Raw genomic sequence first — 13,748 nt, 5'->3', positions numbered from 1 at the left:
CTGTAACCCCATCTCCTCCTTACAGGCCTGCCTGGGGCTGTCCTCTGCCTCTTCCCGCACTCTCTACAGGACCTCATCCAACCTCTATTTATATGACCATCTGCAGCGCCAGCCTCCCTGAATCCTCTAGCCCCAGACCTCTATACTAAAACGCCTGTCCATTCTAGCTGCCCATCTCTAGCTGATGTTTCATGGCACCTCAAACCCAGTCCAGCCAAACTAATTTCATCAGCCACCTCAGGCCCGTGCCCACAATGCCAGTCCTCAGCTGCCCCAGGCACATTCCTTCTCTATTTCTGTGTGCCTGTGATGGGGAACACTGACCTCGCTCAGAGCCATCCTCCCTCCCTCATCCCTGGACTCTAGCTTTCATCCCTTCTAGTCATTTTGGTATCTGGTGGCCAGGGCAATTTTTAAAGCACAGGTCTCATCCTATCACATTCCTGCTGAAATGCTCAGTCGATCCCCATTATCCCCAGGCAACCCACATCCATTTCATGACGCAAACCTCACACCTGCTCCAGGGGCAGCATCAGGAAGCCACTTGGTTGAGAAGTTTAATTATCTCCAACCTTGGGCTAAACTCCTGAAGGTGCTTTTTGGTTTTAGTGAGGGGTGGGGAGACAGCCTGAGAATCTAGCTCTGAACTGAAGAAGCTTAGAGTGAGTACTGTGCGTTTCAGGGTGTACCCTTTAGAGACGAGCTCTGTTTGCGTTTGTTTTGTTTTTTAGAGGAAGAGTCAGCTCCTGTCACCTAGGCTGGAGTGCAATGGGCGTGATCATAGCTCACTTGAGCCTCAACTTCCTGGGTTCAAGCAATCCTATCCTTCCAGCTTCCCTAGTAGCTGGGATTACAGGCACGACCATCAAGCCTGGCTAATTTTTTTTTTTTTTTGTAGAGACAGGAGTCTCACTGTGTTGCCCAGATTGGTCTCAAACTCCTGGCCTCAAGCAGTCCTCCCACTTCAGCCTCCCAAAGTGCTGGGATTACCGGCGTGAGCCACTGTGCCGGGCAGACACAGGCTCTGGGCTAGAACGCAAACTCTCCCATTCCTTTTCCATCCCACCCTTCCTGGTCTCAGTTTTAAAAAAAACAAGACAAAACAACAACAAAAACGGTACTAAAACAAAATCTCAGGAGCATGAAAAGCTGAGAACCCTGTGATTCTTCATAGTCAAAACAGACCAGTTTCTATAAAGATCACCTTGGTGTGCTGGAGAGGAACAGAGGTACATGAACACATACTACAGTAAATACAAAAGCAGCCACTAATGACTAAAAGGGCAAAACCGTAAGTCCTGTTGAAACTATTTGCTGAGTATAAGCATTTTTATTTTTTGCAAATACATTTTTAAACCAGTTATCTACAAAACAGTTTACTTCTGCACAACTCAGAGTGAACATGTCTAGTTCCCCCGCCTCCCATTTTTTTTTTGTTTTTCTAAGATGGAGTCTTGCTCTGTCGCCAGGCTGGAGTGCAGTGGCGCGATCTTGGCTCACTACAACCTCCGCCACCCAGGTTCAAGCGAGTCTCCTGCCTCAGCCTCCTGAGTAGCTGGGATTACAGGTGTCCACCACCATGCCTGGCTAATTTTTGTATTTTTAGTAGAGATAGGGTTTCACCATGTTGGCCAGGCTGGTCTCGAACTCCTGATCTCAGGTAATCCACCCACTTCGGTCTCCCAAAGTGCTGGGATTACAGGCGTGAGCCACTGCGCCTGGCCTAGTTTCCTTAATGTCCATGTCTCTCAGAGCGCCCCTCAAGCTGTTCTCTCCATACACCCCCATTTGCACCCCTGTGTGCTCCTTTTCTGTGCTCTTATGCACCAGGTTCCCACAACTGAAGACCCATCCCTGCATCCAATCCCTTCCCAAGCTAGCAGGGCCATCTCTCTCTTCCAGGAAGCCCACCTTCCGCCTGCTAGCCCACCCTACTATGCTCCATCCTCCTCCATGTACTCTGAAAGCAGCATGCGGTGCCAGCCCTGACAGCCCTTGCCATATCTCAGGGCTGTACCCTGTCTTTGCCTGTAACTTACCTGCCCCCTACTCCATGCCATGTGCCCTTTGCTCACCCCTCTCCACATAGTGCCTGGCTGTGCTCAGGACATGTGTGTGGGTGAAAGGGAGGGGGACACACCAAGAGGGTGAGGGGGGCGCAGGGAGAGCAGGCCCAGTGCTGGAGACAAAGGTCAGCTGGAATTTACCCTTCACTACTCCCTTCAAAATGCTTTCTTTTCTTTTCTTTCTTTTTTTTTTTTTTTTTTTTTGAGATGGAGTCTCACTCTGTCACCCAGGCTGGAGTGCACTGGTGCAATCTCAGGTCAGGACAACCTCCGCCTCCAGGATTCAAGCGATTCTCCTACCTCAGCCTTCAGAGTAGCTGGGATTACAGGCATGCACCACCACGCCCAGCTAATTTCAAACTGCTTTCACCTCCACTTTTCAATTGTGGCCAGCTGGTGATAGACTCTGCCTACTCCTAAACCACGTCAATTCAATCCTAGCTTTGCAGGCTTCCACGATGAATACCCAAAGGGAACATTATTTTGTGACTTATGGTAGCACTCACCAGAAATTGCCACCCCTGATCAAAATAACATTAAGATAAGAGACACAGCTTGCCTGCAGGCCAAAAGCGACACCACCTCCGCCATACACTTACCCAAAGCTTCTCTTGGGCACTAGAAAGCTTTCCGACCAAATTTAGAACAAAAATAAATTCTCCCGTATTTGCTATTTTAACAGCCAGTCATGATTCCTCTTGCTTAAATATGCAAAACAGTCCCACCCCCACCTTACCAAAAAAAAAGTTCCTGTTTTATACTATTTTTAAATGACAGTTTCCTATTCCTTTGGCTTTTTCAGAAGGAAACTGCATATGATCCAGTTTTGCAATTCTTACAGTAACTCTTGTTTCTTTTATCCATTTTCTAAGCATTTATGGTCAAAGTTTAAACTGAAAACATAACTCTCATGATTCAAAAAAGATAAACAGAGCATTTAGGTGCCCAACATGTGCGCACGGCGCCAAAGTGATCTATTTGTGCGCCTTTATTTCTAACAATGTTAAAATCTTATATCAATGTCATCTGCATAGTCTCAGAATTATTAGTTGTAACTTTTGGGTGACGATTCACACAGATAGTCTAAATAGAAGGAGATGGCCCTAGTCATGGAATGTGAAAGACGAGGCTGTGGGAAACCTAACCCGTGCCTCTCACCTCACAGATGAGGACACTGGGGCCCACAGAGTGATTTTCCCCAGACAGAAGCAGGTTTTCCGGCTTTTCGCTCAATGATTTCTCCATCATTAACGTCATCTAGGGTCCATTTGCAAAGTCGCAGCAACGTTTCTCAAATTCTGCAGAAAGAGCTAACCACCTGCTGTGTTGACATTTGTATATCGAGAAAGCCGAGGTTTCCAAGCATCAGCTCCAAGCGATGCCCACTCAGGGACCATCACATCCTGACCACATGTGGCCCCTATATCCAGAGGGACGCCTGGCTCAGATTCTTCTATGAAATTCATGAATGCCTTCTTCAGTGCTGGCTTTTTTTCTCTCTGAGGGGGCTCTTGTGCGTAAAAGAGTGATTGGGAATGTGTAGGCCTCATTAGGAGTCATGTGTGAGAATTTCCACGTGGAGAGGAGATTCCATGTGGAGTGGGAGCACATCTGACCTCCTGGTTAAAGCACAAACCTCGTCAGTCACCTGTGGCTTCCATTTGCCACCACGTCTGACTCGACGTCTCAATGCAACTCTTCCTCCAGTTTAAGTGAACTAAACATGACGACGCTGTCAATCACAGGTTATTACTAATAAAGACTTTGAAGATAAAGCAGTTGATTCACTGGGATAATAGCCTTGAGGCGGGATATGAGCATCTCACACATCACTTACATTCCTGACAAAGAGACAGAAGAAGGAGACCCACTTCGGATGATATTGGCAAATATTCTAGAAACTTCCCGAGAACTTCCCCCTCTAGACCCTTCAAGCCTGATTTACCAACAGACTGGTGAGTTTCAACCAAGAGATATTACAACGTATTCCCAATCTATACACTGTTTTCTCACTCAGTAGCTACAGCTATGAGGGTGTGCTCAGAAAGCTCTGCTGTTAAAAGGCCCTCCTACTCAAAAAGGTCAAGAACTTCATAGATAGACTCAGTTTTCCTACCTTCCTCATTTTACCAATTTCCACCCTAAAATGAGGCTTTAAATTTAATACTGGGGGCAAAATATATCTTGAGCATAACTTCCATCTTGGCAATAAAGACTTCTAAGGGGAAAAAAGCTAAATAAAGCATTAATTCTGATGGTCAAAATCCATAACGGGGGAAAATGCATATCACAGCAGTGTTGGGTGCAAAATGACCGTAGCAGCAACTGTAACCATGAGACGACAGCAGCTGCAGAGGAAAGAATCTGTTATCTCGAGTCAGAAGTCCCTGGATCGAGTCCCAGCAATTCCGCCTACTAGCTCGGTAACCTTCGACAAGTCCAAGTTCATCTCTTGACCTGTAAGAGGTACTAAAGGAAAAAAAAACATGCTTTCAAGGCTGTTGGGCTCAAATTAGATAATGAGGTGGAAGTGCTTTATCAACCAGAAGTAGCTAAAATAAATGTTACTTGTTGCCATGATAATAACAACAACCCTGAGTTTGCAATTTGTTTTGTTTTGTTTTGTTGTACAGGCTGGTCCTGAACTTCTGGCCTCAAGCAATCTTTCCATTTCACCCTCCCAAGTAGCTGAGACCATAGGTGCATGCCGCTTTGCTTGGCTTGATTTTGCAGTTTTTCCTGACATTTAACTCACAATCGTTTCCTTTTTAGTAATTTTTGCACTTCAGAGATACTGCCACCAAAGAGTAATAAATGCTTTGATTAACTTGGTCTGGATTACAAGATGATTTATTTGTTCTCCAAACTGCCACTGTACATTTTTCACTTCTTTTTCCTCTCAGTTTGACAAGTCTCTGATTCCATCTCGGCTTCTGATAAAGGAAATCCCCACTGGTTTTAACCCCTTTTCTTTCCAAGCTCATTTTTCTTCTCTGACATGGGGCGTAAAAGCTGGAAGGGAATTATGCAAAGCCTCTCAATTCTGAAAGTATCAAACTTCCTTTGCAAAGAGGTATTTTCCTATTTCAGCACAGAAAGCACTACAATGCTTAATTTAATACAAAGAGAAAAGCAATGGGTAAAGCTGCTCTAGTCAGGATTTCTTGGTCTATGTTGAATGGGCTGTGAATGGTTGGAGAGTGTGGATTACACTTGGGTTCAGGCAAGTCTTTCAGAACTCATCCTGAGACAGGAAGTGATGAAATCAGCTCTCACATGAACTGTAAGGCTGTCATGTGCACCCAGCCACTTCCTGTCTCAATGGGCAACAGGGGAATGCAGAGGGGAGAGTAGGGCATGGGGAAGTGGGTCTTGGGGAGAGGGAAGAAGAGGCCAGATACAGGCAGCAGGAAAAGTCCCAACTCTGCCCCTCACAGTTTCCCTTATTCTTCTAGGGATGACCAATCTCCTATGACCAATCTTTCATTGTGAAAATCTGCCGAATTAAACACTCAATTTCCCAACTCTGACACTATTGATAAGGGTTATGGAAGACAGCAAACCTCATCATTATCGCACAGCCTACTAACTGTTTAGAGCTCACACAGCAAATGGACTTCTATAATTCCTCTCCTGCTTTATCCCTAAATTTCCACCCTAAATAGTAAAGTGGGGGGAAGCTTTTCTATAAAAGGTTGGATTATCAAAGTATCTGGGCACCGGGTATCTGTCACTCTGGGCCAGCTTTAATAATATTTACTATTGTCATGTTATTCACTATGGAAAAGTGAGAGTTAATTAGTGGCACATAAAAGAAAAGGAAAGGTAAGATAATTTAGAGATGGCCTTCTCCGCACAGACAGATCATTTCAGAGAGGTGTGAAGGAGGAGGAGGAGCGCTGGGTAGCAGTGGTCATCAGTGAGGGCATTCCAGGGGGACCAGGAAGCAGGCGTAGTGAGTAGAAAGAGGAAGTGGAAAGTATGCCATTTCGGGCAGAAGCTGAAACGTACAAGCCCTACTACTTGTTGCCAAGGGTAAGGCCCCCTTCTCAAACTATCTGTATTATATTAAGAAAAGCCACAAGTGCATGAAGCAGATAGTGATTAAGGATGGGGAACAGGTGGTCTCATCAGCTCCACCTTGAGGGAACGACTAGGAAAGAGTCTGAGTGAGGATTGCACTTTGAGCAAAGATGAACTCCAAAGGAGCCAGTGCTTAGTTGTAAAGAAGATGAATTTTGTGCCGAACGAACATGCTCAGGGTCCGGCCAGCTGCTGCTGACCCGTGACTCTCCCAGTGATGCTGAGCAGTCCATGCACTTGAGCCAGATGTCCCGTGGGTTCTACCAAGGGGCCCCTGCTAGGAAAGAGACCCTGGCCCTGTGAACATGAGCTCATGCGGCACGGGCTGGATTTGGTAAACTGGCTTGGATGGAGGCCAGTGGTGCTGGCTTTGACTGCCCCCAGCCCCTCCTGTCACTGAGGGGGCTCAGCCCCATCAGAATTGACAGGAGAGTCAACTGAAGCCCCCTGGAATCCACGGCACAACAATCACAGTCAATGTCAGCCTCTGTGGTAACCTTCCTCATAAGCTACGAAGGTCTAGAAAGTAACTTCTCCCCCAATTCATTTCTAGGTTAGAAAAATTGCTCTTCGAGGTAATGGTAGTAATTCACTAAATTAATGACTCAGCATAGAGGCCTTGCCTTGGACCTTAAAAGCTTTGACTATGTCAAGATAATGTATTACAAGATAAACCAAGCGAAACCCAATACAAAATATCCCTGTGACAAAATAAAGTCATTCTCTGGGTACGGTACACACCCCAATGTGTGTAATTTCTACCTTAAAGAACTGTGGGCACAGATCAGATACCCAGCAGATGGAATGGCTGTGACCACTCAGGCCCTCCAGGCCACGTGTCCCGATGTTCCATAGCCTTGTCCAAGTGACAAAGCTTTGCTACACTCCTCAAGTCTCTTGGCCCACGAAGACACCCAAATCACCATCTGAGTAGAGGGCCTCATTGATCCGTGTAAGTATAACCCAAGTTTATCAGACTTCTGCTTTTATCAGACTTCCTAATCTGTTTTTTACACAGGATCTAGAGCTGCACCCAACCAGCCTCTTGCTGCAGAGTGGTGGTTTTCAAACTACAGTTCTGGAAACCTTGGAACCCCATGGAGCCTCCCAGGGGCCAGTACAGACTTTGAGGACAGGGTTAAAAAGGCAGGGCTGCTGGGTCCTTTCCTCGCCCCCCTGTTCCACCACAGCAATTATGCTTCTTTCTTATTAGATGCTGGCATTCCAGGGGACACTCATTTCCAACTCAGATAAGGAACTTGCCTGCCGAGTTCTGGAGGTGGAGAGGGCGCCTGAGCAGTGTGACTCACCCATCACACACCTTTACTGGAAGGATGGGCACTGCCCTCCCTTGGGTTTTCCCAGCTTCCACCAGAGGCTCTGAGGTGCTTGTGTCCACGCCAAGCACGTGACACGACATCTGTGTTTGATGTGACCCTCAACAATATCTCCTTGAAGTAGGAGCTACCATTCCTGTTTTACAGGCAAATAAAGAAATCCAAATAGGCAAAGGACTTCCTTGGAAGCAGTATGGCTATCGAGCGGCAGAGCCAGGACACAAACTCCAGTCTCCAGATGCTGAATGCCAGCTTGGCCCATGATGCTCTATTGCAGGGCCCGTGTCCAGCCCTACCTGTGTGAGGTCCTTCACCTCTGTACTCAAGCGCTCCTTGGAGCTCGCCTTCCAAGAAGGCTATAGCAATTTCCTAACTAAAAGAGGGTCTGAGAAAAGAAGTGGGAGCAAAAAAGAAAGATTATAGGGGCCAGCCTTCCCTAGGACTTCTATAAATCTCCTTTGCTACAAACACTGGGCTTCATGGAAGCACTCATTACCAATACTGAGAAGCAAGCAAGCAAATTACTGAACATGACGAATGGACACAATGAAACTAGTAAAAGTCAGCAGCTGGCATCATTCAAGTGTGCATTTCCTTAATATTTTGGGCACATTGTAGGGCTTTTGGATAACTGCCTGTGCTCTTAAATACGCTTCAGGAAACATGTGATTCCAAAGCAAATAAACAGGCAACTCCTAGGCTAGTACTAAAAATAGTACAAATGAATATTTCACAGAATCCTGATGGCACATCCAACAAGAAGGACCGAGAAGGGGAAGAGTAGGAAAGAGACATAGTTCCTCTGTTTTCAAGAATATGGAGGACTTAAAAGTATCAGCACATTTGATTTGTAACTTAAATAAAACATACGCATCGTTTAAAAGCTGCTGTGCTTACATAGTATGGAATTGCCTCTCTCAAATGCTGAGAAAGTGGTTGATTCAGCTGCACTGTTTCTATGACTTGTGAAATGAACATAAGTAGAAAGAGGCTGACTTGGCTAATAGAGATTATATCCAGGTCAAAACTCGACATGTGCACACGATCCGTGAGAATCTCCTGTTACTCTTTCCTGGAATTGTACTGTGGAGGGTCTTTTCTCATAACTGCCATCAGAAAACATTCAACAAAAATTCCTTCTCCCTGGAACAATAACTCCTTCATGAATTTGACACAGGGAAGCCTTTGCAAATGCACATGCACACTGGGCTTTTTTACCTGAGCAGAAAAGTCAATGAGCTTTGGAAGCAGCACTTTGCCACCTTCGTCACTCTTCAGGAAATCCAGCAAACTGCCTACGGAGAAAGAAAGAAAAGTTAGTGTAGTTCAAACACAGAATAAAAAACATCTAAACAAAATTCACATCATCATTACTATTAGAGGGAAACCCCCCACAAAATAATTGACTTTACAATTCTGTGTGGTTATAAATCCTTTTCCTGATTTTGGTCAAACTCAGGACCCAGTGTGAAACGTGGCATGTGCTCCAGGTGAGAAAGAGTGAGGGTGGATACCACTTCTCTCTCTACAGCTGTCTGAGAACCATGCATTTCAGAGTATCTGCCACCATGATTCACTCATTGCAGCCTCCCAATCTTTAGCCAGCTCACTGGAAGACCTGCCCTCTGCAGATGGTTGACCAGGCTTGCTCCTGTCTGTATCCAGCAAAAAGCACAGAACTTGGCACATACTGTAGGTGCTCAATGAATGTTTTTTTTTTTTTTTGAGACAGGTTCTCAGTCTGTCACCCAGGCTGGAGTGCAGTGGCATGATTACAGCTCACTGCAGCATCAACCTCCCTGGCTCAAGCAATCCTCCCACTTTCAGCCTCCCATTAACTGAAGGTGCGTGCCATCACACCCAGCTAATTCTTTTTAATTTTTTGTAGAGATAGGATGTCACCATGTTGCCCAGGTTGGTCTCAACTCCTGGACTCAAGCAATCCTCCCACCTTGGCCTCTCAAAATGCGGGGATTCCAGGTGTGAGCCACCACGCCCGGCCTCAATGAGCATTTGATGAGTGAACTGTGCTTTGGAAAAAAGTGCGACCTACCTAAGAAGCAGTGTGTTGCTGAACAAACTCTCCCTCGTCCTATGGCTTCATCTCTAAAACAAGACCTGTTTTTCCCTAGAACTTTAAGTGCCAGCCTCACAGGTAATCTTGGTCAAGTTGTTTACCTCATCTAGGTCTCTGTAAAGTGGGCGTGCACTAGAGGCTATTTTAGAGTTTTGGGGAGGATGTAATCAAAGGTTGCATCCAAAGCACATACCATGATGGTGAGCAGGTAGTAAGTGCTCAGTAAACGTTATGCTACCTAATCCATGACACAGGACCATAGCACTTAGCCCTCAGGCTGCCGAAAAGACTAAATGAGATCAAGCATGGAAAGCACCAAGAGCAGTCTGGGATATAGTAAGTGCTCAATAAATATTAGGCATCTTCAGTGAGGCGTGGTGGCTCAAGCCTGTAATCCTAGCACTCTGGGAGGCCAAGGCAGGCAGATCCCCTGAGGTCAGGAGTACAAGACCAGCCTGGCCAACGTGATGAAACCCTTTCTCTACTAAAAAATACAAAAATTAGCCAGGCATGGTGGCAGGCACCTGTAATCCCAGCTACTCGGGAGGCTGAGGCAGGCAAATTGCTGGAACCTGGGAGGCGGAGGTTACAATGAGCCGAGATAGTGCCACTGCACTCCAGCCTGGGCATTAGAGTAAGACTCTATCTCAAAAAAAAAAAAAAAAAAAAAAAAAAAGTAGGCATTGTTACATAGGAAAACTCATATTTACACTTATCATTAAGAATTCTCTAAGTTAATTAATTCAACAATAATTACTGAACTCCTATAAGGCATCTGGCCCTGAGCCTGGTATCTCGGCTATAGCAACCCAAGCCACAAGGGCTAATTGGTTTGTTTGTTTCTTTGTTTTATTTATTATTTTTTAGAGATGGAGTTTTGCCATGTTGGCCAGGTTGGTTTTGAACCCCTGACCTCAAGTGATCCACCCACCTCGGCCTCCCAAAGTGCTGAGATTACAGGCGTGAGCCACTGCGCCTGGCCCTTGTTTGGAAGGACTGTGAGTGACTGATATTTTGAAATACAGAGATTAAATAAGAAAATGTAACATTCATCTTTTGAATCTATTCAGCTATGACATCATACTACCATCTCCACTGTGTATGAGATGATTGTTAATCCTGGATCATTGCTTATGTTTCTTCATTACTTCCGAGGACTTTTAAAAAATAATTTGGCGGTTTATTAGTATGTTTCCTGAACTGGAGGTTAAAAAGGAAGAAGGATGTTGATTCAAAGCCTTCTTCTATGTGAAGGTGATCATAGTGGAAGAAAAAATGATTGCTTGAAGTCTATTCTCCTGCAATTCTATGATCACATAGGAATTTAACCTCCGCAAGTTTTAAAAAACATTAATATTTAAAAGTGACACCCTGAACATTTAGATAATGCTGAAGAGGAAGATTAATATTAGATAAAGAACAAAAAGAGGCTGAGCCTGGTAGCTCACGCCTGTAATCCTAGCACTTTGGGAGACTGAGGCAGGCAGATTGCCTGAGCTCAGGAGTTCGAGACCAGCCTGATCAACATGGTGAAACTCTGTCTCTAAATAAAAAGAAAAAAAAAAATTTTAGCTGGGCATGGTGGCGCATGCCTGTAGTCCCAGCTACTAGGGATGCTGAGGCAAGAGAATCACTTGAATCCGGGAGATGGAGGTCACAGTGAGCGGATATCGTGCCACTGCACTCCAGCCTAGGTGACAGAGAGAGACTCTGTCTCCAAAAAAAAAAAGAAAGAAAGAAAGAAAGAGGAATTTGGTACTGAATAATCTGTACTAAATCTGTAGTATTAGAACTCTGGGAACTCACATTTTAAGTATATGACAAAAAGATTCTCTTTTGAAATACATATTAATTCATTTGATAGAAATTTATTGGGGGTTTATTGGGGGCTACTAGATATGGGGTACTATTCTCGGGGTAATAGGTACATGCAGGCAGATGCAGAGAAAACAGGAGGATTAGATTTCAATTGTGTGACATGGATTACTTCTAGTGATTAGGTTTATAAAAATGCTTTGCCTTCCCATATTTCCTGATTTTTCGGTAGTTGGTATACTGTTTGATAATTAAACTATTTGAGTGATCTCTGAACACTTACACATTTTACTTTTTGCATTTGAAACCCCTGTAAGCTCTAGGTGGTGGGAGGAACTCACCCTTGGCCATGTACTCAGTGATGATGTAAATAGGCTCCTCCCTGGTGACCACAGCGTAGAGCCTCACGAGCTTGTCATGCTGCAGAGTCTTCATGAGGTTGGCTTCTTCCAGGAAGGCTTGCACAGACATCGTGCCCGGCTTCAGGGTTTTCACAGCCACCTTGGTACTGTTGTTATAGTAACCTAGGAAGAAAAAGGAAGGCGGGGCATACTTTATAAAACAGAAAATTTAAAACTTCACTTTGCAGATGCAGAGTTAGCAGAAGATTTAATTACAGATAGAAAAAGCTTCAGTTACTGGGTGCTGTAGCTTACGCCTGTAATCCCAGCACTTTGGGAGGCCAAGGCAGGCACATCACCTGAGGTCGGGAGTTCAAGACCAGCCTGACCAACATGGAGAAACCCTGTCTCTACTAAAAATACAAAAAGTAGCCGGGCATGGTGGTGCATGCCTGTAATCCCAGCTACTCGGGAGGCTGAGGCAGGAGAATTGCTTGAACCCGTGAGGCGAAGGCTGCAGTGAGCTGAGATCATGTCATCGCACTCCAGCCTGGGCAATAAGAGTGAAACTCTGTCTCAGAAAGAAAAGAACAGAAAAGACCTGCATTAAAACACTACATAAGTGATAACATTAGGGGAGGCTAGATGAAAAGTATCCAGGAATTTTCTTTTTTTAACCAAAAAATGCTTAAATTATTCAAAAATCAAAAGGTTTCTATGAAATGATAGTAAAAAAAGTTTTCATTGGTACTCCACCATGAGTCCACCATGAGGACTAATATTTTTCTTCTTTTTTTTTTTTTTTGAAGACTGAATCTTGCTCTGTTGCCCAGGTAATGCAGTGGCACGATCTTGGCTCACTGCAATCTCCACCTCCCAGGTTCAAGCGATTCTCATGCCTCAGATTCCTGAGTAGCTGGGTTTATAGCTGCCCACCACCATGCCTGGTTAATTTGTGTATTTTTAGTAGAGATGGGGTTTCACCATGTTCGCCAGGCTGGTCTGGAACTCAAAGTGCAGGGATTATAGGCAGGAGCCACTGCGCCCAGCTAAGGACTGATACTTTTCTCTAATAATAAAATGTTCTTTATTCAAGACAAAAAAAAAAACCTCTATATCTGCTATAATGCCTTGCATACATATACATACACACACAGGCACATGCTCACATTATAATCCCCATTTTAAAGTACAGGCATATCTTATACATACACAGACACACACATATAAACAATGGTCTGGAAGAAAAGACACCAAAATACACCAAATGCTGGTTATTTCCAATGGTGTAATTATGAGTGATTTAATTTGTTCACCATATCTTTAACTATTTGCCAAATTTTCTTTTAAAAAGGCATTATTTATAAAAATTACTTACATGTACTAACTTTTAAATACAATATGATAGAGTCAAACAAGCACTTCCCAAGGTTTGCAGACAACCGGACTTGAAAAAGGATCTCCCGCTGAAAGGATAGGGAGCCCCTCCCTCCACTCCTCCCTCACACAAAATATACAGCAGGTGCCTTGGGAGGCCTTCAGGGGAAAAGCCTGCATTTGCTCACCCCAGCATTTCCCACACTTTCTTGACCTCAGAACGCTTGTTCAAGTAGCTTCTCCCACCACGTGGAACACACTCTGGGCAATACTGACTCCTTAGTATCGTCCCCGCGAGGCAACACCCTTCTGGGACTGGGATTGAGCAATCTGATCTTGACTTTCTCTTGGGAAAGCATTTTCTCAGTAATATGGCAAAGCAGAAATATTAATAATCATATTCTTTCTTCCTTTCCTCTCTTCTGTTTCCGTATTTCTCTTGGAAATGCAAAAAAAAAAAAAAAAGGGGAGAAGGAAGTAGCAGCTGCTGGGGCCACTGCAAGTCTCCCTGCAGGCTCTTGCTGTCTGGTGCACAACAGCTGGATAGCACCTGCCCTACGGAAAGGGGACGTGGAGTGTGTGGTCCCCCTTTTAGAGGCAAGAGTATCTGTATGTGAAATCGTAGAAAGATGACTGGAAGCCTGCTGAGTAA

At 44.7% G+C, this 13,748-nt stretch overlaps 1 protein-coding gene across 3 annotated transcripts in view; it reads right to left on the bottom strand.

The window, feature by feature from the left end:
• LYN (LYN proto-oncogene, Src family tyrosine kinase) overlaps positions 1 to 13,748 on the bottom strand; it is a 134,386-nt gene that overhangs the window by 34,042 nt on the left and 86,596 nt on the right. For all 3 annotated transcript variants that reach the window (XM_064384208.1, XM_064384206.1, XM_064384207.1), the window contains 2 exons: positions 11,720 to 11,902; positions 8,705 to 8,781 (listed from right to left, as the gene is read on the bottom strand). In XM_064384208.1, the coding sequence (XP_064240278.1) occupies positions 8,705 to 8,781; positions 11,720 to 11,902 (260 nt within the window). The remainder of the gene's footprint in view (positions 1 to 8,704; positions 8,782 to 11,719; positions 11,903 to 13,748) is intronic.

This window comes from Aotus nancymaae, unplaced genomic scaffold (genome assembly GCF_030222135.1).
Source record: "Aotus nancymaae isolate 86718 unplaced genomic scaffold, 86718_ANA_hifiasm-v0.15.2.pri h1tg000036l, whole genome shotgun sequence".
Lineage (NCBI taxonomy): Eukaryota > Metazoa > Chordata > Mammalia > Primates > Aotidae > Aotus > Aotus nancymaae.
The sequence above is the reverse complement of the archived record's forward strand: the minus strand, read 5'-3'. Positions and strand labels throughout refer to the sequence as shown.